The sequence below is a fragment of the Sceloporus occidentalis genome, unplaced genomic scaffold (assembly GCF_023333645.1).
Source record: "Sceloporus occidentalis isolate IW3139 unplaced genomic scaffold, rSceOcc1.0.p SCAF_7, whole genome shotgun sequence".
NCBI lineage: Eukaryota > Metazoa > Chordata > Lepidosauria > Squamata > Phrynosomatidae > Sceloporus > Sceloporus occidentalis.
In genome coordinates this window covers 71136412-71164238 of record NW_028316987.1, presented here as the reverse complement: position 1 = coordinate 71164238, position 27827 = coordinate 71136412, and the positions used below count along the sequence as shown (strand labels likewise).

Genomic DNA, 27827 nt, shown 5'->3' with positions numbered 1-27827 from the left:
TTTAAAAAGTATAAATTGGCCATCCTAGAATTACATTCTGTAATTTCCAATAAGGAGTTAGCCTTGATCAGAAAGCTTCTTTTAAAAGTGTACGACATATATTGAAAAAGGAGCTTTGGGGAATACAGTAACAGATGTTTTAAATCTTCATTTGCATGTTATGGAAAAGCTTGCAGATGGAGCTTTGCCTTGTTTGCAGCAAGGCTTTGTTAAAGGTATGAATTTGTGGAAAAAATGCTTTTGGCTTCATAAGTAGATACCCAATGGGACCTACCATGATAAATACTACAGGAAGCCCTCTCTGATCTTGCCAAGACTAACAACCGTCCAATACCGTCCAGTGATTTTGAACAAAAGTGAATCGTTGGTCGAGTACTCAGTGAAAGCATAAATAGTTGGAGTGATTTGTCCCTCTAGAAGATCTTCTGTTGAGGATTTTGTTGTGCATGATAGGACAGGCTGATTGTTTGAATCCACACAGCACAAATCAATCCAGGTTGCTCTTGCCTTGAAGCATGCCAGTTGGGAGTAGTCACTGCTCTCTAGACAAATGACCCAGTGAAAATTCTTATATACAAACAGGAGCCCAGTCACACCACAGCATTCAGGCTGTGGTTTCTTCACTGAGATTACATGTCATATAAATCTGAGGCAGATGAATCTTGGCTAGAGCTTGGAAAAGTTACTTATTTGGATTCAGCTCCCAGAATCCTTCAGCCAGCTTAGCCTCTGACTGTGCTTGCTTGGATATTCTGGGAGATGCAGTCCAGCAAGGTAACTTCTCTAAGCTCACATTTAGGTTTTCTGAAGCTGTGGCTCTCTTTCACTAGGAAGGGAACAAGAAATTAAAGTCTATTGCTGATTTGGATACAAGAACCATTCAGAAGCCAGAGATAGGTTATATTGTTCCACTAAACATGATCTTTTTCAGGGTGTAGCCACACCACACAGTTGGTACCATTTTGGCTGCCATGATTCCATCCTCTGGAGTCCTAAGATTTTAGAGTTTTCTGACAGAATGTTCTAATGCTGAAGTTCAGGGGTGTGGGTAGTAGTGAATTACAAGCACCTCATCAAATTACATATCACAAGATTCTGTCAGATGGTTTGATGGCAGTTACAGTGGTCTTTGGCTGCTATAACTGTGCAGTGTGGATACACCCTCAGAAACTGTCTCCAAGAAGAGATGGCCAGGGCCAATGAGGCAGTGATTTTTCCCAGATTGGTATTTCCTCGGGAGGTTGGACTTCACCAAGGCAGCCAGCATGTCAGGTGACCAAACATCCATTTTATTTTACAAACATCCTACATTTTTTTCTTGAATGTCCTACATTTTGCAATGCCTCCTTTGCAGCTAGTCACCCTAGGCATAAGAGGGCTTGGTTGTCCTTGCAACAGTTTCTTTCAATGGTATATCCTAGAGTGGAAGCAAAGGAAGGATAGACCTGGAGAACTAATACTGCTTTGCTTTGCCCTGTATCATCACTTAATATGTACAATCAAGTGCTGATGTTTAAGATTTATATGTGCTGAATTGTAATTTTTGTAAACAAAATGAAACCTTATTTTAATTGTTAGAAGAGAATATTAAGTAATGTGATTCTGCCATGCACAGCAATAGGTCACATAAAATACGTGAATAACATCAGTGGTAAATGGAGTTTTCCAAATGAAGAGAGGTTGGAAACCTCAGATCAACACATTTTTGCTGGAGATGACTGAGTTGAAAGGGAACTTTGAGGTCTCTAATCCTTTGCTGATGCAAGAAATCCATTATTATTGCATCCTTATAGTTAGCTGTCCAGCCTTTGCTTTAAAAATTCTAACGAAGGAATGTCCACCACCTGCTCAGGCAATGTGTTCCACTGTCAAACAGGAAATTATTTCTAATACTTAATGTAAATCCTCGTTCAATTTTTTCATTTCTGCAGCTCAGAAAACAAATTTTCTTGATCATAAAAGCCACAACATTGTGATTTTGATTCTGCAGGGCTCCAGGTTGACTCAGGCTTCCATCTTTTCATAGGCTGGGCATAAAATGAGTATCTAGCTTACAAATACTAAACTGCTTAGAGAGAGCTTAGTTCACTATGAAGTGCTATAGAAATGTAAAGTTCTATTGCTGTTGCTATAAAGGAATCCATAAAGAGATATGAAGGAATCCAGAAGCACCTTAAGACTAACTGGAAAAAAGAATTTTCTAGACTACATGCTTGCATGGACTAAAATTGCATTTGATGAAGTGAAACCTTATGCTAGAAATTTTGACTTTTCCTTGTAGGACTTGTTCTTTGAGCCTCTCTACATCCTGTAATAGTTCATTTGGAGGAAAAAAAAGGTGATGATGTGCTTAAGATGAAATTAAACAGTACACACTTCACAGTGCAAATTACCATTACAGTCTGCATAACTCATTGCTTGCTTTCAGGGCTGTGAAGTTAGTATGTCAAACCTTCAGCTCCAGTTCTTACTCCAACTTCTTTATTTTTCTACTGTTCAACTCTGACTCCTTCATAAATGGCAAATGCATATTAATTAGTAATACCAAACTTACTGTAGTAGCAAAATGTAATAGTAACACATTTAATAAAAATGTAGTAAAATGGTAACACAAGACATTTCATCACCACTGTCTGAATCATCAGGCTACTTAGATAGACAGAACATAAAATATATTTGATTGAGTATAAGGTTATATACAGGTTGATTATCCTTTATTCAGAAATCCAAAATACTCCAGAATCAAAAATTGTCAGCACTGGTGGCTGAGATTGTGACACCTTTGCTTTCTGATGGTTCAGTGTACACAAACTTTGTTTCATGCATAAAAGTATTTAAAATATTCCGTATAAAATTACCTTCAGGCTATGTATATAAGGTGTATATGAAACATAAATCAGTTTTGTGTTTAGACTTGGGTCCCATCTCCATGATATCTCTTTATATGCAAATCCAAAATCCAAAAAAATCCAAAATATTTCTGGTCCCATGAATTTCAGATAAGGTATACTCAACCTGTATATACCATAAATTGTTATAATATTGTAAGTTTTATCTCGAAGCTGGAGTCAGAGGATGCATTTGTACTGGCTCTGATTTGACCCAGAATTGCTTCCAACTCCATAACCCTGCTTGCTTTGTTGCCTAACTGTGGGTGGAGCCCTACATACAGTTGATGAACAACTCATCAGGACGTACAGTACAAGGTGGCACTGTAATTGTTACTGAAAGTGGGTGTTTTGTGTCTGTGTGCTTTAATGGGAATCCAATAAATTAGGCAAGAGTTTAGTATTGGCCATCTCTTGCAAATTTCATAAATGAAATCTGGTGGAGAAAATGCTTTGCTGCCAAGGTTATAAGTGCATCTATAAAACATTTGCTTCATATAGAAAGGGCATCTTGTGCTTACTTCCTCAGGTGTCTGTCTGCTTATTTCTAGGTGCACGGATTCAACCCAAAGTTCATTTTCAAAGGAGAGCCCTGAAACTGCCAGAGAACACCAGCTTTAGCGACCTCACAGCATTTCTTACTTCAGCTAGTTCACTGTGGGAGGTGGATAGTTTCCCTTATTTGCAAGGATATGATGGCAATGGAACTGGTAAACGTTTTAACCTAGTGATTCTTAAAGTATGTGTTAAGTTTTATGAGCATGTTTGCTTGGAATACCATTTAATGTATCCAAAGACAGCTTCTTTTTTTCTCCTTTTTGGCTTAAATATTGTTAGAAAAATATCTCTGTGTATCTGAAGATATCTTCCTTATTTAAAAACACTTTTCCCAATGAACAATTGGAGGAAATTCTCCAGGTCTTTTTTTAATTCCATGTTCCATTATCAACACATAAAAACATTAAAAGAAACTCCATCCATTACCTAAAGAACCATTAGGTTCTTTATTTAATTTTTTACTTAAGGTATTGAGGTTTGCTAGCCAGCATCATAACCACAATATTGAAAAGAAACAGTCTTATCAAATCTGAGAGCTAGTATATCCCCTAAGGCCAGAATAATGGCCTGTTTGCTTCTCCTCCTCTTGCATACTTCTTTCTTTATTACCAGCAACAACTAGGGCTTAGGAACATTTGACCCTCCAGATGTTACTAGACTACCTCATCCCTTACTATTGGCTAAAGCAGATGTGTATTGCAATCCAACATTAAGCAGGCACATGTTACCCAGCTATGGGCTAAACCCTCAGGAAGTGATTGCAAGGCACTGCATGGTCAGTAATAATTTCACCTTGAGATACCCATGGTCTAGGCAGCTTAAAATAAGGAAGTTAAAACCATATTGGCTAGTAGTTTGGATATTTTTTTTTACTAGAGATTAACTGTAAGTGAATTACACATTTTTTTGTGAATTTGCAAAATGCTGGCAAGTCCATGTTGACTTTTCCTAGCAGGAAGATATATTTAAAATAAATACAGTAGTTCTTTGTGTGATATGTTTCTGTTTTGACTTACTTTGGGCTTTGTATTTTATGCATTTTCACAATGTTGTTCATTTGCTTACAGGAAATAACACTAGGTATGATCTTACTCCTGTCACTGCAGTTAGTGTTCACTTACTCAGAAGCGATGGGAGTCCAGTGCCAGTGAATGGGCCCATCTATGTCACAGTGCCTCTCCCAACAACCAGCAACTTGAAGCATAGTACTCATGTGCCTGCTTGGAGGTTTGACCAAAAGTTTGGTAAGTGATCTCTGGTTTTTGATCCCAGATATGTAAGTAATGGATGCATTCATAACATTTGATTGTAATGGCAGCTGGGGAGTGGTCAGAGCTGATTATTCATAATGTTTCCAGAATGATTCGTAGTGGCTTTTTTGAAGAGGGCTATTGTCTCCTACCATTCTCATTTTGCAGTTGGGTGCAAGTTTTAGAAGGTCTACTGGTCCGTCACCTGGGTTTTATAAAGCCAAACCTGATCCTAAATCAGCCATTGCTTTTATCCAGAGCCTAGTTTTCTAGTATCTGGTATATTTGTGTTTGTTATTTCCTGTCAAGTTGACTTCAACTTGTTGCAACTCTATGAATGAGAGATCTCACTTCACAAAGCCCTCCCCCCCCCCCCCAAAAAAAGATAAATAAATATTTGAGTTGAGGCTTATATTGTAAAATCATACTGGAAATATAACATATATAAATTATTGGAATGCAGTATTTTAGAATGCCAATATAATTGTTTCTCTAAATTCAAGTGCTAGTCTCAGCTAGGGCATCCCCCTGAATAAGTGAAATTTACATTAATTTTGGCTTCAGTTCGTCTGTATTTAGAATTAACTGTTGGATTTAGACCAGGCTGCGAATCTTGCAGCCCTTGAGATGTTGTTGAACTGTAACTCCCAGCATTTTAGATCATTGTTTCCCACTGGGATGCTGAAGTCTTTTAATTTCCTAACGCAACCTCCATTAAATCAAACTCCCACTTATTTATTTATTTATTTCTTATGATCCATGAATATTGTTTTTGCTTCTGTGAGAAGAGTTTCAGAAGACTGATTCATACTTGTGATTTCCTGCAAGAAGCAGGCCACCTTTTACCCTTCCTGTATCCTGTTTTAAAACTGAGACGAGAATAATTTTCTGAAGTTGATTAGGCTAGTCACAGCAGTCAGCCACTTGCATTTCTCTCTCTTTCAGATTATTTACTTTACATAGCTCCTAGCTGAGGATTTTCTTTAAAACACACATACGCACAAATACATATGCTGCTGTAAATGTCACTCGGTTGGTAAGATGAAGCGAAGGAATTGCCTCTGTTTCAGTACATGAAGAATGACTACTCCAAATTCTACCATATTGACATAAATTTGGGAGCAGGGAGCCCACTTTTTTCTAGTGTAACATGTTTTCCTTCTTGTAAAAACAAGGTTGGACAATCTCTTTTGAGGACTAGATTTTCTTAGGGGTAATCTTCCAGAGCTGAGTACAGCAGGCCCTTGGTATCCACTGGAGTTTGGTACCAGGGCCCCCTGTGGATACCTGAATCCATGGATGCTCAGGTCCCATAAAATACAATTTTTATAAAATGGCAATTTTTTTTTTAATATTTGCAAGCTGTGGATGCTTGAATCTGTGGATAAAGAATCCATGGGTACAAAAGGCCGACTGTACCAGCAGTGAATAGGACTGAAGCCAACTGCATACAGCCAGAGCCAAAAAGAAGAGAGAGGCCACCCCCTTTTCCCTTGGTGTTTCCGTCATCCCCTGTTCCCTCCACTTACTGCTCTGGGACTTGCACTGAACACTTCCAGAGAAGTGTGCAAATTAGGACAAAGGCTATATGAGGTTAGGCTGAGGGCTGCCGGCAGGCCTATTGCTGCAGCTTACACACCCCTTTTATAAAGCGTGTGGACCACTTGGAAACATCAATTTTTGAACTGCAAATTCTCACAGTTTCCCAGAATCTGACCAAAATCCTGAGTAATTGTAGTCCAACTAAATAATGTTTCCACGCTCTCATATAGGACTGCAACCTAAATGTACATATGTAAAAAATTGGAGTAGTGAACCAAATTGATTTAGTTTCCCATATGACTAAGGAAGAAGAAGCTTGTTTTGACTTGAACTTAAGAACTATACTTTCCCCTTGCTTCACAATGTTTTTATTGGAAAGTCAGTCATGCACCTCCTAATGCTTGAATGCAAAAATGTAAAAGTACTGGCTAAAAAAAGCAGCAGTTAAAACAGGGAGGCAAATGCTATTAACTTTTCTTCCAAAGGCTTATCTACTTGTCACATGCTTTCTAAAAGCTTTAGAACTGAATCTAGAAGGCGTAGACAGATATTTATTGTAGGCAAAAACCATGCTAATGTATGCAGCCATTTCCGGGCTAGACATGGGCTTTAGTTTGTGCTTGGGAATTTCCCATTGCTTCTGGAAACTGGAAAGAAACTCCATTCACTGCCTAAAGAATCTAATGGCTCTTTATATTTACAATAACAACAATAACAAAAAGAAGCAGTGTTATAAAAAATCTGAGAGCTAGTTTGTCCCCTAAGGCCACATTCAGAATACACTGGGCATTGCCTGAAAAGTTACAGGGGAAGTATAGACTTGTTTCCAAGTGTAAAGAAATGTTACCAAGCTCTTTTGCTGATGCATCTGGGTGGCTGGTGCAACAGATGCTGGGATTCCTTTGTCTGAAAAGGGATATGTGCCATAACTCAGTCCATGGAAACCACAATTCCCACATATACAGTGGTCCCTCCACATTCACTGGGGTTAGGGGTGAAGGACTCCTGTGAATGTGAAAAAAACCGCAAGCAAAAAACACTATTCTTTTTACCTAAGAGAACATCTGTCTAGGAATCTCCAGGTCCTCCAGTGCAACTCTATGGTCAACATTCACCAGAAATTGATCATAGAATCAGACTGGAGGACCTACAAATGCCAAGAGAAGTAGTTTTTTGTGGGTTTTTAGGGCTATGTGGCCAAGTTCTAGAAGATTTTCTTCCTGACGTTTAGCCAGCATCTGTGGCTGGCATCTGAATGCTGACTAAACGCCAGGAAGAAAATCTTCTAGAACATGGCCACATAGCCTGAAAAACCCACAAAAAACTATGGATGCCGGCCATGAAAGCCCTCAACTTCACACCTAGAGATGTGTTTCCTCTAGGAATTTCTAGGTTCTGCAGCACAACTCTATAATCAACTTCTGGCAGAGTTGCGCTGGAGGACCTAGAGACTCCTAGAGAGAACATATTATTCCACAAATAATCAAAGCTGCAAAAGTCAAACCGCAAATGTGAAAGACCAACTGAATGTCCTTAGGAGCACATAATGCTACCTCATACCGGATAAACCATGGGTCTATCCAGTCAAGTATTGCTAGTTTCATGGTTTCAGGCAAAAAAATTTTTTTCTAATCTCACCATAAGATAACCAAGGATTGAGACCTTGTTCATGCAGACAATTCCTCTTACCTCTGAGCTATGTTTCACTCCCTCCCTACTGATATGTTAAAAGAAAAAGAGAAACTGTGATGATGATTTTACTTTTCCATTATCTTTTTATTCCCTATATTTGCAAACAATAATGATGTCTTGCAAAGAAAACTTACTGCCTTGGATATAAAGCATAGTACATTAAAGGAATGGCCCCTTTGCATAATTAATAAAATTAAACAACTTAATGATGCCCTGGAGACATTTCTAAATGTATTCCTGAGATGAAGATATACTCCATGTCTTATTGTGCCTTTGTAGGGATGTTTTTAACTTTGTACTGTGATGTTTTTAATCTTTTGTAAGCCGCCTTGATCATATTTATGGAAAGGCGGGGTATAAATAAAATTATTATTATTATTATTATTATTATTATTATTATTATTATTAATGGTCTATCCCAGGGAGCTGAAAAAGTGTCCATCCAGCAAAGAGTTAGCATGGTGTTGTGGTTAGAGCCTTGGATTATGACTCTGGAGACCAGTGTTCAAATCCCAGCTCAGTCACAGAAACCTACTGGGTGGCCTTGACCAAGTCACATTCAGTCAGCCTCAGAAGACAGCAAAAGCAAAACCCTCTGAACAAATATTGCAAAACAAAACATGGTAGGATCATGGCCCTGAAGGCAAACAATCACAACAATCATCCTGCCATTTGAAGGGAGCTAAAAAGTATCCATCCATCAACCTATGGTACTGATGTACCAACTTGTTGAATGTCCTACAACTCTGAAATCCATAAGCCAGTGGTCATGTTTTTAAGTCATTTCTGATGTTTCACAAAAATTCATCTCTGGCCTTCTGCCTTTCCTCTTCCTGCTCAAACCGCTTTGTCAGTGTTTCTTTTGGATTATATGCAAACAGCTGAAACAATGGACTATTCCTGGATTGCTCTTTATGCCTCACCCTACATACAAATTATGCCAATGTAAGATAGAATTGAGTTTTTAGAGTCCTCAAGGGAACATTGGTTAGCAGCCTTTATATAACTTCCTTCTACTGCAACAAATTTGTTCAAATCTGTTGTCATTATGTGGAGTATTTAGGAAAGAAAGGTCCAGTAGTTTTTTTGGCATGGTTTGTTTCTATCAGTCATAAGAACAAAGGAAGAGGCTTTATACCAGGTCAGACAGTTTGTCTCTCTAGCTTGTTATTGTCCGTCCTGCCTGGCAACAGCCCTCCAAGGTCTTGGACAAAGGTCTTATGTATTAGTGGGTCCCTAGCTTGTTTTGAACTGGATATACTGGGGAGATTGAACATAGTTCATAACATTGAGCTACAGTCACTTCCCAAATTTGTTCTCTTCTTGTAGTATCACATAAGTAAACATGCATGCTAGGAGACAGGAGTCAATTATTTGTCCCTTGGGCATTGGTCAGACTGGAAAACGTTTTGAGCTTTGTTCAACCCTGATGCTACAGTGAGGACCTGTTTTTTTTTGTTGTTGTTGTTGTTCAGTCAGAACACAGTCAAAAAGTCTATATAGCTTTGATGATAGCTTCTGTTTCCCACAGGTTGATGTGTCTTTTCACTCTTAAGTACTGAGCTAATATTCAGAGTTAAAGGCTTCATCCCAGGTGGTATTTCTACACTCTGCTTGTTTGAAATTAAATGGGGTGCCATGTTTCCAAAGGGGGTTCCTGAACAAGGAATTTGCTATTTTCCCCTGTGAGAGATCCAGTGGCATCACTAGGGCTGGTGTCACCCAGTGCGGTAACTCATGGTGTCACACACTCCCATTGACCTCCTCCCATACCACACCGTACAGAAGCCTTAGTGGTCAAGCAAACAAGGAAAGTGCAGTCCATGGCCATGCTGGCATCAATTGTACTGGTGTCGTGGCAACTGCACACACCCGGCCCATATCTGGTCCTAAACTGGGCCATTTTCAGTCACTCCTTTTTGGCCCAGTTCTTCTGGGTTCTGGTAGCCTGTCTGTTTGAGGCCTAGGTAATGTTTTTTGTACTAATGTTACTCGTAAATGATATTTCCCATGTATCACTGAATGTAATGGCAATAGTTGTGATAGAACTAGCAAAATTAAAATTATACCTTCAAATTATTCTATCATACACATAGCCTAAATGTTTTTGCATGTACATTGTTTCATGTGATGTTTCTAAATAAATTTTTAAAATAATATTTTTTTAAAAAATTGGTGTTTTTTTCATTTTAATTTTAAAATTTATTTTCTAAAAAACTGGGGCCTTTCCTCTCTCCTCCCACTGAGCCTCACACTGCTCATACTCTTCAGCATTTTAAAGGGATGGGAAAATACCTCTGTCTGAAATCCCAGAGAACCACTGCCAGTCAGCATAGATAACAGAGAACTAAATGGAGACATAATTCACTCCAGTATAAGGCAGCTTTCAGGGTTTATATCAGGTTGGCAACTGTGGGAGGCTAGGGGGGTGGATTAGTCACCTAGAAGATCTAGGAATAGTGTACCCCCACCATAACCCCTAATTTTTGCCTCTGTGACATCCTCTATGGGCTCTGGGGGATGCAGGCGAACACCACAGCTCATTTCTGTTAAAAGGCAGGTGTTTGGGGAGCAATGGTGTCTCTCTCTCTCACACACACACACACCATTAGTGTGTCACCTGGTGCAGTCCACATTCCCCACACACTCTTAGTGACATCCCTGGACAGATCTTAGCTTTGTCTCAGTGCGTGCCATCAGAGTGACTTTTGTTAAGACTGGAGCTGAGTAGTTCGTATCCGCTGGCTTCATCAGCATGATAGGAACACAAACTTGGATGTTTTGCTCTTTCATTTCCAGTTTAACTTGTGGTGCAGTCTCTTGTTTTTAACTTGCATCCTCCTTCCCCAAAACACTTAATGTACAACCCTTGTTGTCTTCTTAGCTTGCTGCATGCCGTGCAAAGAAGGCATTATGATCCCCGCAGACTAAATCCCAACCGACTGCATGTTAATTCAAAGTGATTGTGATGTGTAAGGCGGAAGAATGGCTCGAGGGATTATTTTTAGCTTTACAGGGCCAAGGTGCTGCTCATCTGCTTAGCACAGATGAAGGCACTTTGTGCACCACAGCAGTGCTTGGTTTGTTCAGTATTAAATGGATGTAGGTTAGAGATGTCAGGCATTACTCCTCCCTTTTCCCACCCCTACCCCAGGATTCTTACCAGAGAGATGGAGGGTGAGCCTTTATCTTACACATCCTATAAGGAGGAGAGCAGGGAGATGGAACATGTGTGCTTGAGGTCCACTGGATTTACTGAAGAACCAAATATAAATAGAAGTAAAAGAAATAATGTTTTTGGATTATAAATCCAGAATACCCCTGACAGTGTTGCAGTTCCAAAGTGTAGCTCTTCCAAATTCAGAATGTAAAGCAAGAGCGGCAAACATGTGGCCTTCCAGATATTGTTAGACGGCAACTTACATCAGCCCTAGCTAGCAATATCAGTTGGGTACGATATTGAGAGTTGTAGCCCAGTCATATCTGCAGGGCCACACATTCCCTTCTGCTTTGAATATACGTTTAATAAAGTGATAGCTAAACATATGAATTGCTTTTTTTGGATCCTAAACTTGGCAATACCAAGGTATCTTGAGCATGTACCAGAGTCATGCCAACTATGGCTTCTTGGCACATGAAATTGCTGTCCATCTATTATTCTGCTTCAGTTAAAAAAAAAAGAACTCATAATGAACTTCATAAACAGAACTGAATAAAGCACTATATTCTCTGCTTTGCTATAATCCTGTTATGTAAATCCAGAGGCAGCTGATACATTGCTCCCCCAAGAAGTCTGGGGGGGGGGGGACAATTTGTTCCTTGTAATGTCTACAGTCCTTCCAGTTGTGCTTGTATTATGTACAGTTATCTTACTTTTAACTTAGATTAAATGATTCTGAAAGTTTTAGTGGTAGAAGAGGAATATATGAGGAGAAGCAGTGCCACCAAACAAACAAAACAAGCACATCCAATGTGAGAATCCTCACATTGGAGCTTGAAAAAGTTACTTATGAACTACATCTCTCTGAATTGTCATGCTGCCTGGAGAATTTGGGGGAATGTAGTCCAAACATTGCTCAGTCTCACATGTGCTTACTTACACAATGGTGAATGTGTACAAGTATAAGGTACAACACAAATGTCTCACAAATATATATAGAAGTGTAGCGGTGGGTGATAGACATGTGAAGGACACAAAAAATACATCCCAAGAAATTATTATTTTTTCGTGATAGTGCAGGTTAAGAGTCTCTGAAATGAAAGAGTTTAATATTGTGTCAGCTATTAATAACATCAGATTGCTTATTATGTAATTATTGTTTTCCAAGCTGTGGAAAGAGCCTCTGCAAAATCTGTAGTTCATGGGTTTTGTTTTTTTAACAGTGTTGATGATTTTCTGCCATAAAAGACATAATTCTATTGTTTCTCTCTACATTGAAGGGTATCATGCCCTGTCCAAGAAGTAGCTACCAAAAATTTTTTTTTCAGGTTAAAAGTAGCAGCTATAAAGTCTATTTGATGCTACGATAATTGCATGGCAGAAAATGTGTTGTAGTGTAGCAAGGAAAAGAGCGGCTTTTATCTTGTATAACAGTACTAGGAAGGAGTAATTAAAAGCAAGTAATGCAAACAGTTCAATTTGCTTTACTATAATTCAGATATAAACCTCAGTTCCACATATCATTTGTATGGTTGCTATGCTACTAAAGACCTAGAACTAAAAATGCTATCCCAGTTGGAGTAGACATATTAAATCAATGCAAACATTTATATAATGAGTCTGCTTTAGTTCATGTTAACAATTAGATTTAACCAACAGAAGCTATAACACTTATCATTTAGAGTTACAAGATCATACCTGAATATGTTTTGGGCTCATACTCTGCCACATCCACTTCCTCCCCCCCCCCCCCCCAATGAAGGCTACAAAGCTTTTGTTGCAATTTTAGATTAATCATAGCATGTCATATTGCCCAAGCAAGACAACTGTGATTAATTTGGTGTTTTGTTGAAACAAGCCAACATCAAACTATAGTTTGTGGGACTTTGTTTCAACTAACCATAGTTGAGGTTATACACTGTTTAAGGTTTGAGACAAACTACTCAGTCAGACTGTGATTCATTTTAAACAGATGGAAATTTCACTGCTTTTTGTGGCCACTGCAATAGAAAAGAGACAGGGAGAATTCAGTCCTGAAAATCAGTGTGGTCCATTCTTGTAATGCTAAAGCATGGGTTGGTACTGCATCCAAAACAAAGATTGATTCTTATACCATGGCAAGCCATGGTTTAAAAGGTTTATCTGTAGTTTTGTGTGATAAACCTTGATTTGTGATTAACTTGCGAAACAATTAAAAATCATGGGTTGTGGTAGGCTTGCTGACCAATGTTTGTGCTTAGTCTGAGGTGGTATCTGAAATGACCAACCATCTTTACAACTGATGCAGCACCTACAGAGAACCTTATTGCACAGGTCCTGGAACGGGCCTGTTGCATTCTAAAAGGGAACGTGATGGGGACGGGGGGTGTCATAGAATGCATCTTACTGCACAGGGAGAACGCTGCTGCTGCTGCCGGTCTTTCCCATCATGTTCCGGATGCATTCCAGAGGGGGGCGATTTTCAGGAATGCTTGGGAAGCGTTCCTGAAAATCGCCCCTTGGGGAACGTATCCGGAATGCGATGGCAATGTCCGATGGCGGTGGTAGCATTATCACTGTGCGGTAAGATGTGTTCTATGCCGCCTCCCATCCACATCACATTCCCTTTTAGAACGCAACAGGCCCGTTCCAGGGCCTGGGCGATAAAGTTCACTGATTGCTGTGCAATGGAGAGGGAAGTGAAGGCAACGTATGAACTTCGTAAGCTTTGTTATGAAGTGTTTGCTTTGTTCTGTGTTTGAAAGATTGCTTGGGTTCTAAACTGTGGATAGCAAAATTAAGCAAGAGAACACATATAATAACCGAGACAAAAAAGCACAGCCTTAGAAACTGGTTATGGAGGCCCTGGGCCATTTTAGACCCAGATAAGTTTTTTTATTATTTTTTAAAAATCCTTTTCTGGGTCTAAAATGGCCCAGGGTCTTCTATAATTTAGCAGAAAAAGTCCCCCATCACCTGAAAGTGATTTCTAATCACTTACTTTTCTGAAAAAAAGGCCACTCCTGGATCGAAAATGGTTCTGTGTTACAAATGCACCACTACGGTACAGTAGTTTGAGTGTTGAATTAGTACTCTGGAGACCAGAGTTCAAATCCTGTCTTGACCATCTAAACCCACTGGGTGACCTTGGGCAAATCACACTTTCCCAACCTCCAAGGATGGCAATGGCAAATCCCCTCTGAAGAAACTTGCCAAGAAAACCCCATGAGCCACCATCAGAAACAAAACTAAACAGCAAAAAAAAACTTGAAGGCATACAACACAACAAGCCTAAAAGCATGATGAAATACCCCCACAGCCGATAGAGGATGTCACAGAGGCAAAAATTAGAGGTTATGGTGAGGGTACACTACTCCCAGGTCTTTTAGGTGACTAATCCACGCACACACACCCAACCTCCCACAGTCGCCAACCCTGATATAAACCCTGAAAGCTGCTTTATACTGGAGTGAATTATGTCTCCATTTAGTTCTCTGTTGTCTATGCTGATTGGCAGTGGTTCTCTGGGATTTCAGACAGTGGTGTTTTCCCATCCAATCCTCATTGATCTTTTTAACTGAGAGGCCATAGATTGAATCTTGTGCAATGCTCTGGTTCCTTCGTCCCTGCCTAGTATTTGGAATTTGAGCCATACAGGGTGGGTGCACTAGGAGTAAACAGTATTTCTTTAGTTCCTAGACTGGTAGGATACAATCTAACCAAAACAAAGTGAATTATGCAAGAGCTTGGGAAAGTCACTGGGCTATAATTCTGTACTGTTGAAGGTTCTGAGAATTGTGGTCCAAATTCCAAGCTCTGGAATTGTGACATTGGATAAGAAACTGCAACAAGGTGTTTGAATGTAAGGGATTACCACACATACTTTGTATATTTTGTTGGTTTTCATTACAAACGAAACCAGTATGTTTTATGCCAACTGTGAAACAGTCAATTGAAGTATAATCTGTGAGGTCTCGTGAGTTCCTTTTACCTTAAAAATAAAATATAAAGGTGGAGTTTAGAGACCAAAAACAACAGAAAATACCCATGTGTATAATTTGTCCTGCCTCCTACTTCAAGTGCAATTAGAATTGCTAAGTACTGAGTTAGAGATGGGTTCTTTTGTTCAAGATTAGACAGGTAATTTACACACACAATAGAAAAGTAGACTGAAAATGACAGCAGGAACAAAGGAGGGAAAAAAGCAAAGTTCAACTTGGATTTTAGCAATAAATCAAACAATTATCCTTTGGGGGGACATTCCCCTCCCCCTGGCAAAAACCATATGGAATGCGTGTCAGAACTAGTGTGTTTCCTTTTCTTATTAGCATCCAGAAATTAAAAAAACAACCCCAGGATAGTTTATGCTTGCCAAACTGTGATGCTGCTGCTATGAAACAGTAGCAACCTAAAGGTAAAGATGTCCAGCTAGCTGAAAGCAGTGCCCAAAAACAAAACAAAAAGTTAAGGATAGGGAGAGAATAAGGCAGATATGACCTCAGATGTATATATACTTATTTCTTGTGTTGCTTGGTAACTTCAAAACAATAGCTGGAGCCCCTGTGTATTAGACTTGTGATGAGGTTGAACTTCTGGTACTGTAAAGATTGCCTAGATGGAATGTCTGAAGTGTTTTATGTTCTCATCTGATCACTTTCTATTCCAGACCAACTGCTATATTTTGTAAGAAGCTTTCCTGTGCTGACTGACAGCTCTAGCATGTTCCTAAAACTGTTCTGCCCAGGCCTCAAAGTATACATATGTGCAGCACAATCCAATGAATTTTCTTCTGGATTTTATTTTATACATTTCATTTTAAAACTATAGCAACCTGTAAGTGGGCTTCAGCCCAAGTCACCTTTCTACAAGGGAAGGGAGGGTTTTTAACAAAATAAATCATTTTTGGTAAGTTTCATCTGCAAGGTGGATTAGAACCAAGTCTTATAGAATTTGTCCATAACTCAGAGGTGCCTTGATATTGTCAGTGCTACTATCTACGTTTTTGACTTCTAACATTGAAGAAATTGTTGTTGGTCAAGATTTCTATTGTTTTGTAATTTCTGGATTTCTTTATGGATCATCAGTTGTATGGTTTGTAAATAATTTACAAGCCCAAAGGGATTGAGGGTTCATTGAAGGTACCTTAGGAGCTGTAGTATAGGGGGATGCATTAGAACTGTCTACAAAAGAATATGAAGTACTTAACCAAACTACATGAAGACTTAGACTTGGAAAGGCAGCTGTGAAGGAACTACATAAGATCCTCAAGTATAACGATAGATAATTAAACACTAATTTCAGAATCATCCATACCATGACAATCTGTGTATGATTGTCAAAGCTGGACAGTGAAGAAAATTGACAGGAAAAAAATCAGCTCATTCCAGGCAAACAAATGAGTCCTAGAGAAAATTAAACTTGAACTCTCTCAAGAAGTCAAAATGACTAAACTGAAGCTATCAGACTTTGGACGCATGATGAAACAACATGACTCATTGGAAAAGAGGATAATGCCGGGTAAAATGGAAGGCAGTAGGAAAAGAGAAAGAACATATTACAGATGGATTGATTCCATCAAGGAAGCCACAACACTTGAGCAGATCTGAGCAGGGCTGTTCATTCCCAAGGCTCTTGAAGGATTTTCCATTCATAGGATCACCATACGCTGAAGCCAACTTGATGGCAACTAACAGCAACATTCAAACTATAAATTCTAGGATTACATAGAAGAGAACCATGACAGTTAAAGTGGTATCAAACTGGTATAACTGTGTGGTGTAGATACTACTCCAAGTCTAGATTTCACCCATGTTTTTCACCATTGAGACACCATTTGTGTTTTGTTCTTCAGGCACCAAAATGTCTTGGGCTGTGTCTGACAGTTTCCATGGAAGTATTATTTTGCAATTAGTATTAGATTTCTCGGTACACTAGCATAGACTCAAAGAAGTAGACATGTTAGTCTCTTGCAGCATAAAAAGGATCGGAGGAGGAATATAGCAGCACTTTTAAGACTCATTGGTTTTCATTTTCCCATGAACTTTTATGGATATAAACTCACTTCTTCAGATGCAGTGCTGGGGAATATCCAGGCCTATGAAGCATATTTACAAATGTGTGGGAGTGGGATAGAATGCAATAGACTCATCTCTGTCCTACACAACTATTGTACTTGATGTATCAAGAAGCAGCTGATTTTAGCTGGCTAGAGTTTCCTCTCCATAAGACCCATAAGCAGTTACCCCAATTAAATCTGTAGACTTTCCACAGGGAGTCTTCTTCTGCCAAAACCTAGAATGGAATCTCTTATTGTCACCATATTTATTTTAAAACATGCCATGAAAATGAGACAGAAGTTGTATGTATATGCGTGAGAGAGAGAGAGAGATGGAAAGGAAATGAGGGAATTCTAATTTATTTATTTGCTTGCATTAAAATGCTATAAATCTCTGTCTGACAGCATTGTTTGAAGCAACATGCTGCTTTGTCATTTAGCATCATAAAGCTTGGCTTCAGTGGACAATGGAACCTTTTGCTTTTTATAGAATTTTCCATTGAGCAGCTATAACTGAGAGGAGTTTCTTTTAATACAGGCCAAGATCAATGATCATTTGGCTCCAGAAAAACCCAAATGAGATGAGATCATGCTTTCTGATTCTGCTCCAAACATACTTTATCAATATTAAGATGCTTTTTGAAAAGTGATGTAATTGTGAGGGGAACAGGGTTAGTGGGTAACATCCATTTCCAGGTAGTTCCTTCTTGTTTCTGAATAAGAAATCCTGTTCTTACTGCAGAGAGGAGCAGTGGTGACCTAGGTTTACCTTTAATGAGAAAACTAGAGAAAAAAAAGTCACAGAAATGCAGTGGGAGAATAAAAGGAATGGAATTAAAGTGAGGCCTCCTTTGGATGTCCTCTTGTAACATTTTCTGCTTCAATCCTTGACGTTGCTTCCATACTGGTCAAAACGTGGCAAAATACTTTTGCCCATTTAGCAGGTTGTCAAGTAATATTATATGCAAATTATAAATGGTAGTTGTAATTGATTTTCCTACTCCCAGCAAGCTGATTTCCACAGAAATCTTCTTTGCCTATTTGAATTTGACCTGGCCTTGCCTTTTAGTGTCCCAAAGTCTGCTGCCAGACAGCAGAATTAATGATATTTTACACCATTTGACTGGGTTTAACTGGCTCCATTCAATGGAATCCTGAGAGTTGTAGCTTGTGGCACTAGAGCTCTCTGACAGAGATGGTTAAATATCACAAAACGATAAATCCCAACATTTCTTAGCATTGAGCCATGGCAGTTAAAGTGGTGTCAAACTGCATTAATTCTGCAGTTCATACAGAACCTTAGACTGTCTTGATGTTGGGGGTGGGAGGCAGTTTTTTATTTCTAATGTGGCAAGGACTGGTGTCATATTTGTGTCCATTGGCTATAACTCTTTCTTTTATTCCTGTAAAACTCTCTGCAGACTGACAGCTAATGGCTCCAGACTGCCAGTGGTCCAGAGATCATCACTTTCAGTAGTACTATTTTAGCTGGATAATCAGATTCAATTTTGGAGAGGTTCTTGCAGGCTGGATTCCAGTGATGGGTTCAGTTAAAGGCAAAAGGGCAGGACCAAAAATAAACCAACATGTTAGCTTAAACTTTTGTTGCCAATAACTAAATGGTAGGGAAAGCATTTCAGTCTTCTAGAGTGGGGGAAAAGTGAGAAACCATCAGACGATAGTATCCTGGAGAAAGGAGTATGGCCATTTATTTTTATAACTGATCTGAAAACTGTGGTTAGTGTTAACTAAGGTTGTTGGGGTTTGTTTTTTGTTTTTGTTTTTTTGAAGCAAACCAGATTGTTAACCACAGTTTGAAGTTGGCTTGTTTCAATAAACCATAATTAATACTAATTGCAGTTTATTTGGATTCAGATATCATGACAAACTAGCTGAAAACTGGAAAAAATGTTTCTAATAATCTCCTTGAGGACAACAGTTTAATGTTACTATCAAATGCAATCTGTATTGTCATGGGTTTGTAGTCTTCATGCTGCATAATCAGTTAGGAGAAAGTCCATAGATCTAAACTAGCCATCCCTGGTGGTGCAGTGGTTAAATGCCTGTACTGCAGCCACTCACTCACAAACCATAAGGTTGCGAGTTCAATACCAATAAAAGGGCTCAAGCTCAACTCAGGCTTGCATCCTTCTGAGGTCGCTAGATCGTTGGGGGGAAATGAACTTACAATTTGTAAACCGCTTAGGGAGTTCTTAAGTGCACTGATAAGAGGTATAGAAATGTACTTGCTATATTGCTATATATATTGCTATATCCCCTAATCTGATCTGTTCTAAATATGGGCAGAAATTTTACAGCAAGTTTTAAGAGTTCTAAGTCAATGTGATATATCAAAAATCTGATGTCTTAACGTTTATTAAATTCGCTTAAGTATAAATATAGTTTGAATTAGCCCCTTCACACATCCAGATCTGCAACCACATAGGAGAAAATTCAAAGATATAGCCATATTAGTCTGGAAAATCAGTATGGAAAGGGATCTTATAGAACATGTGAGAATAACTGAAAGAAAGAAGCTGGTAGCATGAGCGTTTGTAGAGATGAGCCTACTTCCTCAGAGGCATGTGAGGAGATAGGCTCAAGTCTACGAAAGCTCATGCTACCAGCTTCTTTCTTTCAGTTAGTCCCAAAGGTGTTACACGATCTCTTTGCATAGCTGAAAATCATTGTGTCTTCTTACATTTACATTTTGTTTTTTTCACATAACCCTATATACAAGAAGGACTGATGCTGGGAGGGGAATTGGCCATATGTACTCAGAGTATGTGTATGTCAGACCCTACTATGTAACTTAGTACTTAGAAGACTATGGAACTATAATCAATTGTCATTCTTAAAATAACTAATGGTAACTAATGACTTCCATAAAGTAACTTTTCAAACTCTTAGAGTCCCATGGCAACATCCTGTGGAATGCTGCGGTTTGTAGTTTGCTGAAACACTAGAGCTCTCTGGATGAGAATTCGGAATACCCTAAAAATAACAGGATTCCATACGATGTTATCATAGGAGTTAAGGTGGAATCATAATGCTGTAATTGTGAAGTGTGAAAGGGCCACAGGATAGCTCTGTGTTATCCTGGGCTAGTGAAAAGCAGCAGGTGGGTGATGTAAATGAGAATCACATATGTAAGAAGACAAGATAATCTCATGCAGTATAATATTTTATTGGCTTCTTGCACCAGTTACAGCATGTCCTTTGTTTGCCAAAACAGAGAAATCTGAGTCGTTATCCTTTGTCTGTTGAACCTTGGCTGAATTTTGCTGGAAGAGCTGCAGCATAGCTTCCATGTATTTCTTTGACCAGTACCTTATGGAAGGAGAAAAATTAAAGTGTCATTACAAGGATTTTGTTTACATCAGTGAAGTGGGACATGAGACAGGGCAGCTAAGTAGCGATATGCATACTGCAAAATATATATTTGCAAGGGTTTCTACAATCAGCTCAGGTTTTGCCGCTACTCCAAAATTATTAATACCGTCCAGTTATCCAGGAGATGCTGACAGCTTTCAGTGAGGGGAGAGTTTGCCTGGTTCTTTTGATGGAAATGTTTAATTTATATGAAATAGTAATGGCAGTAGAGAATGTAATTCTAATAGTGAACAGGCCTTTGTTAATGGTGACACTCCTCTATTTTTCATAAGAATCCATAATTTCTCAGAATCTTGAGTAGGAGCTGGTCCACCAACTGGAACAATATGACATATTATAATGAATAAATACTGGAAAGCTTGAATTTTTCTGATCTCAAAGTGTCTTTTCCTTTCTTTTACAGTAATTGTTTACTATAGTGCCCACTGGTGGTGGCAAAGCAAAACGGCTAGCATTCATTCAAGAAGTTAAAACTCACTGCACTATGTACTATGCTGTCTAAAATGGTTGCTTTATATCTCAATGATTATATAGACATTAGAAATTAAAACAGTGTCTCTGCTGTCCTTTAGATGAGGTACATAGTATGGGTTGTTTCCATATTTAGGCATGTGCAACTGGTTTGGTGAAAGTAAAGTGTTTTACTACCACTTTCCTATGGCAGACCCTCTGCACCCCTGAAAATGCAACACAGAGGTTCTTGCTAAAGTTGGCAAAGAGTGGTGTGGATGGGGAGAGCAGATGATCCCCACAAAACTGAGCAGAGGGGACCTCTGTAAGCAGAATTATTTTGCTAGTGGAAGGCAGATCTGTGGATCCAGCCTTGAGTTTGCAATATACAGTAATACATGCAAGTTGACTGATAATAAAAATCTTTGTAAATATGGACATTGGGGGGGGGGGGGTTGGAATGGTGTCAATCTGACTGTTATACTACCATAATTTACCAACAGAATGCTGGCCACTGATTTGATTCCAAGTCACAACTTCATTTTTATTTTTACTATTCTGACATAATTATATATCTAAATGCTAGTCCCAACTTGATTAAATCCCACTGAACCAACTGCTGAATGATAGTCAATGCTTATGTAAATCCTACTGAGTCAATGGGCTTGCTTTATCCCGGAGTAGAAATTGGATTTACTCACATATAATCCCTGTTATGTATAATTTAAAGGTGTATATTATTGCAGCTATGGTCGATTGGTTGGTCTGTCTGCCTCAATCACTCACTCTCTATCTCTGTATTTTTTCACACATATTCCTTTAGCAAAAACAATCTCAAGATCAAACTTCTCCTTTTAAGAAAGAGAGTGCTGGTATGTGTTGGTATGTTTTAATACATATTAAAGTACTCAACAGAATGTTGTCTTGTACTATTGTTCTTACACTAGTAAATGTATCCTGAACTCCTGTTTTTGCAGGGACATGGCTGAAAAGCAGTTTAGGCATCATAGAACAAGAAGGAAGTGAGATGACCTGGACATACATTGCACCACAATTGGGATACTGGGTTGCAGCCATGTCTCCCACAAAGCCAGGTGAAATACAGTTCTCTTATTTGCTCCTGCAGGGGAAAAATGCAAGACATGTTGAGTGCAACCTGTTGTGTAAATGGAAAGCCACTTGTTCAATGGATCTTCCCCCTTCTCCATCTACTTTGCAATTTCTTTGCCTATGAGTCATATAAATATAGTAGAATTAGATTACCACCACTGATAACCACAAGTGTTAAGACTGGTTCACAGAGGCAGAAAAATCAGATGGTCATATTCTGAGGTAGTACAATCAGATACCTCATCACATTGCAAGGTATGTGTTGTACTTCAGGATTATCCCTATATGATTTTTAACAAACCTTACAAATAGAAAACTACCAGGAATGGAGAATGACCATTTTGGTGTACAATTTTAATGGGGCGGGGGGGGGGGGATTAAATTACAGGAGGTTGTGAAGCCTTGGCAGTGGAAGGTAGATGGCCACAAAAAGAAGTTGAAGCCTATGGGTCATCCTTTTTCCACTCTTGGCCCATATGCACTTGGAAAACAATTGGAAAGTTCTGAATGACTTTTCTTTAACGTTTTGAACATTTTCTCTTCTAGGTCCCATTGTAGCCCCGGATATAACCACTTACCACACCGTGTTCCTTTTGGCAATTCTAGGAGGAATGGCTCTTATCCTTCTTGTTTTGCTGTGCCTCCTTTTGTACTACTGCAGGTAGAGTGTCTTATTTTGATGTTTAATGTTATGGTTATAATGTGTGTTGGGTGGGTGTTAACAAATAAGGATCGGAAATAAAATGCCCATAGTGCTTTTTTTCCTCAGAACAGTTTGCAAAGTTCTAATTATTTTTTTCTAACATATGAAAAGGTACCATAATAGTCATGGAGTAGAACATCTTTAGATTATAATTCCCTTTTCTTGTGCAGTACTCTAGGAAAATGCTAAAGATGAATGGAAGAGTCCCTTTGAATGCCACCAGTTATTTCTAAATGAGCTTATAAAAGGCCATGTGTTGGGGGGGAAAATCCAGCTTCTCTTTTAATATATGAAGTGATGCCAAGTACTCCTTGGCTTATTTTAGAGCAGTGCTACTCAGAGTAGTGGTCCAAATGCCATTGACTGCTAGTCCCTGGTGAGTTTCTGGGAGAGGAAAAAAATAATAGCCAGTGGGCACAATATGGTAATGGTTCCTGGCATATTGGGGGGATCTGAGTCCCTCATCAGATAGCTTGAAGAGCACTATTCTGGAAGACACTTTGGGGTATAGAAAGATAGTGCAGATATTTAGATATTTATTTTAGTAACATTGTTAAATCAAAAAACCAAAAGGTAAAGGAAGAATGTGCTGCAGCTCACATTACTAGCAATATTGTGGTGAAAATAGAAAATTGTAAAATGGAAGCTATCAGTAATCACACATGAGAATGTAGACTTTCATTCTAATAAGACTGATTAAAGTTCCATTTCTCCAGTTCAGTGCATGATCCCTTTATATTATATCGTTGTTATAACAAGATCAGTAAGCCATGGCCACAAAACTGAGGGTTATTTTTGTTTTCTAATTCTGTTCTAAATAATTTATTTGGGGCAAAATAAAGTAATATTCAGGTGTCTCTTGGTTGTGCTGAATGCTTAACTATTATTATTTATTATTATTATCTTGATGCAGACACCTTGAGGTCCAGCTGTTTCTCTTCTGCTTTTCTTCTGTTTTGTTTGCTTTGCCTACTATTTCGATTGCTCTGCAGTAAAAAAAGTTAACTATGGCCCAAAGCAGACAGGCCAAAAGTGCGGCTTCAGGCTGTGTTGGAGAAATGGCATTTAGATGGTGCACGCTCTGAACATGGCTGGAAGCCATGCCAATGCCATGCCGTTTGGAAAGAACTGGGCCAAAAAGGAGCGGATAGAATCGGCTTTTTTCGGTGGCCTGATTCAGCAGCCTGGATTGGGACTGGGCATGTGCAGTCGCCACAGTCCTGGCACAGTTTTTTGGCCCATCTGCTTCGAGCCTATAACTAGTATTTATAACTCATGTGATTTCATGCTGATAGGCAAGAAGCAACACAGGCCCTTCAGAACTGCGAGAGAACTTTCAGCTTACTTAAGTATGCAGAAGCATAAAACACAAACAACAGAGAGGCCTCAAAGTACCCTAGTGAGGACTGAGGCCCATATTGAGTTCAATTGAAAAAGTAAACCACAAAACCAGTCGTAAAAGCTAGAAATCCACCCAGATTCCTCTCCCTCCAGTCAAGGTAATTTTTCAGGACTCTGTGATGAATGAACTGGTCTCCTTTTGCCCATGTCAAATATCTTGAAGAGAGGATAGCTGACTAAAACCATGGACAGGCACCCCTCTGTTAGGGATTGGAGATATGCTACAACATATGGTTGCAGAATCCATTTCCACTAACATTTTTCTTTCTTATCTTTTAAATGGTAGGAGAAAATGCTTGAAACCACGTCAGCACCATAAGAAACTTCAGCTTTCCACAGCTCTTAATGGAACCAAGAAAGATCAGTCAACCTCCATGTCCCACCTCAACTTAATATTTTCACGACGAGAGTCAGAATTTCCAGGAGGGCTCTCTATTGCTAGCAATAGACACGCAGAATCCACAGGCCACAAGGAGTTGATTGGAGCTGTCCACATGGAGAAAGGCTGTTTGGGTGGAGAGGCAGATATGTGTACACCCATGCTTAAGCATGCATACAGCACCTCACAGGAGTTTAGTTCCCGGGAAGAATTGCTTTCCCATAAGGAGAAGGACCAAAGCCGGATGTCTCTAGAGAACATGGCCTCTAGTGACACTTTGCGAAAAGACTACCTGAAATCAGTGGATACGTTCCCTATAAATCCAAGGAAATCTGTGGAAACATCTGAAGGATATGGCTCCCCCGATAAGGAAGATCAAAGGAGAAGTTACAATGCAATGTTAACTCGGCCTTTATTTGAAAAGCCGGAGCAAGCATCTATGAACCATATTTCTACAGGAAGTAAATATAATATTCAAGAACAACTGTACCCCATCCCTTCAGCTCCTGAAACAGAACTGTTAGACTGCAGACCCTCTGAATGTATGATGTCTCGCTCAGTCGACCATCTTGAAAGACCCACTTCTTTTCCTCGGCCAGGTCAGCTGATCTGCTGTAATTCTGTTGATCAGGTTAATGACAGTGTTTACAGAAAAGTATTGCCTACACTAGTTATTCCAGGTCATTACATGAAGCTTCCTGGAGAACATCCTTATGTTAGCCAGCCTTTGGTTGTTCCCACTGACCAACAAATTGATATTGAGAGACTCCAGGCTGAACTGTCAAGCCCACATTCCCAGCTTTTTCCACATTCCCAGCAACAGATGCAGCCTCAGCAGCTGGCTGCTCAAGCAATATCTCAGCAACATTTGCAAGAAGCTGGGGCAAGTGAATGGAGCACCCAGAACGTTTCCATGTCTGAATCAGTATCTATTCCAGCCTCACTCAATGATGCCTCTTTGGCACAAATGAATAGCGAAGTGCAGCTTCTTACTGAGAAAGCTCTAATGGAGTTAGGAGGAGGGAAGCCTTTACCTCATCCTCGGGCATGGTTTGTTTCTCTTGATGGGCGTTCAAATGCTCATGTTAGACATTCGTACATCGATCTTCAAAGAGCTGGAAGGAATGGCAGCAATGATGCCAGTTTGGATTCTGGGGTTGACATGAATGAGCCAAAATCTGCCCGAAAGGGAAGGGGAGAGCATTTGTCTCTGCAGCAAACGCATCCACAAGCGCAGGTACATCCTCCAAAAGAGCAGAAAGTTCTGGATAGCACAGCTTATACACAGCTTGTGTATTTGGATGACATGGACCAAAGTGGCAGTGAATGTGGAACTGCAGTTTGCAGCCCAGAGGACAGCACTCTAAGGTGTCTGTTGGATGGAGGAAGCAGAAGAACAGGTGGACAGTTACCCAGCCTTCAAGAAGAAACATTAAAAAGAACTGTAGAAAGTTCACCAGAGCCTTTAACAAGTCCAGAACACACAATGGCTGTCCATGATGAAGGTGAAGATGAGGAAGAGGATGATGAGGATGAGGATGACCAAGGAGAAGATAAAAAGAGTCCCTGGCAAAAACGAGAGGAAAGACCCCTCATGACTTTCAACTTGAAGTGAACTACAATGAATTTTATCTTCTTTCCTACCCACCCCTCCCAGTGGAATATAAAATTGCCAAATATTTTTTCGGTAAATGTCCTCAGTTTGTCAGTAGATGAGGACAAAAAGAAAAGAAAAGTTGACAATTGAACCACAGGGAGAACAACACAAAGTACACTCTAAGAATTACTCAGTAACCAATTACTTTGAAAATCTATAGGAGGAGAGAGCAAGAGAAGAGTGTGACTATAATTCCATTTACTTGACATCAGCCATCAAAGACATTTGGACATATGGGCATGCAGTATGGCAGATTATGACCTCAGATGTCCCTGGAAAGGGATCTTTGTGAAGCATTGTTACATTTTCTTAATTGTATCATGATGATGCTACTGAAGAGGTATCTTTACTTAAAGTTTGATACTTGACGTCTACAGATATGCATTATCTCAAAGAAAGGCTATGCATTGCTGCTTTTTAGTAATCTTATTTGTTTGTTTAAACTACGCTTTTCTTACTTATTTACAAGGTAGTTGTAAAACATTGTACGTCTCTTTCTTGTAATCTGCTCGGCAATTGAGTTTTATCTACATTAAGCCTGAGTAGCATTTCTTGGTATTTGAAGAGCCTTTTTATGAAACCAAACTGAGTTTTAAATCAGCTGCGATTCCTCCAATTCTGGCCTCCCCCAACTCCAAGTGCCTTTTTTACAGGAACAGTGAACAGCCCCTTCTTTTTGCTGGCGCCTTGAATATTCAGATTTTTTTTAAAAAAAAAAAAATTCTGACCTTCTCTATCTGCATGCCATCAAGTGTCTGTGCTGAATGATTCCTCATTTCACTACAGTGTATTCTCTCGTTATGGTGTGTACTGTGGCTTCTGTTTTGCAAAGATAGACTAGAGGACATCATTGGAAAAACCCAAAGTAGCCAAGAAGATAGTTTTACTGACTGTATATATGGTGTATATAGGCTCGAGTGACATGGACTATGGACCAAGCAAGTGGACTGAATGTGTTTTAGAAATGTCGGGCAAAGTTATTACGTACTATCCAAAAGTGCCAGATACACTTCTGTGCTTTCTCTACATAAAGCTGCTTGGTTATCCAAAAATTATAATTGAAAAATAAAAGTTTATAAAAAGTGAGGATTTTTTTTAATTCCTCTTTGGAGTCACAGTATTATTATTTGATAGACAGAAGAACGTGTGTTTACAAAGTGATAATAGTTAAGGTTGATATGCTTGAATCCTGTACTTAATTTGTACCTAATACTAATCAGAGTATCCACTACTGTTTGTTTGATGTCACAGGGCAAACTATTCTCTGCTTAAGCATGCTTGTTTGTCTCAACCTTTTCATGCAAATCTTCACAGAATCAAGATTATGCAATTTCACTGGATCCAAGGTATACATCTTCCATGTCACCAAGTAGAACAAAGTTTTCCTAACATCAATCTATCTGTGTTTGAATATACCTTAAAATATGATGTACATGAACCCTTAGCAGATGCATGTTTCCAAATACACACTTGGCAAAGAAAAGCAAATACAAAGAAGGGAACTCATCTGGGAGAGCTGGGGAGTGGGGTGAGCCCAAAACAATAGGAGGAGCCTCCAGTGAAAAGCAGGAAAACATTACACCCTTCTAGGCCAAAATGGCATAGTAGTT

The 27827-nt window shown here is 39.2% G+C and overlaps 1 protein-coding gene across 3 annotated transcripts in view; it reads left to right on the top strand.

Moving 5' to 3' along the window:
- Positions 1–27334, top strand: part of FAM171A1 (family with sequence similarity 171 member A1) — a 104187-nt gene extending 76853 nt beyond the window's left edge. For 2 of the 3 annotated variants that reach the window (XM_089533304.1, XM_089533302.1), the window contains 5 exons: positions 3440–3598; positions 4514–4690; positions 21945–22061; positions 22624–22738; positions 24468–27334. In XM_089533304.1, coding sequence (XP_089389430.1) covers positions 3440–3598; positions 4514–4690; positions 21945–22061; positions 22624–22738; positions 24468–26175 — 2276 coding nt within the window. In that variant the 3' untranslated portion in view covers positions 26176–27334. The remainder of the gene's footprint in view (positions 1–3439; positions 3599–4513; positions 4691–21944; positions 22062–22623; positions 22739–24467) is intronic. The other variant, XM_089533303.1, reaches the window with a different exon arrangement.
- The last annotated feature ends 493 nt before the right edge of the window (positions 27335–27827 follow it).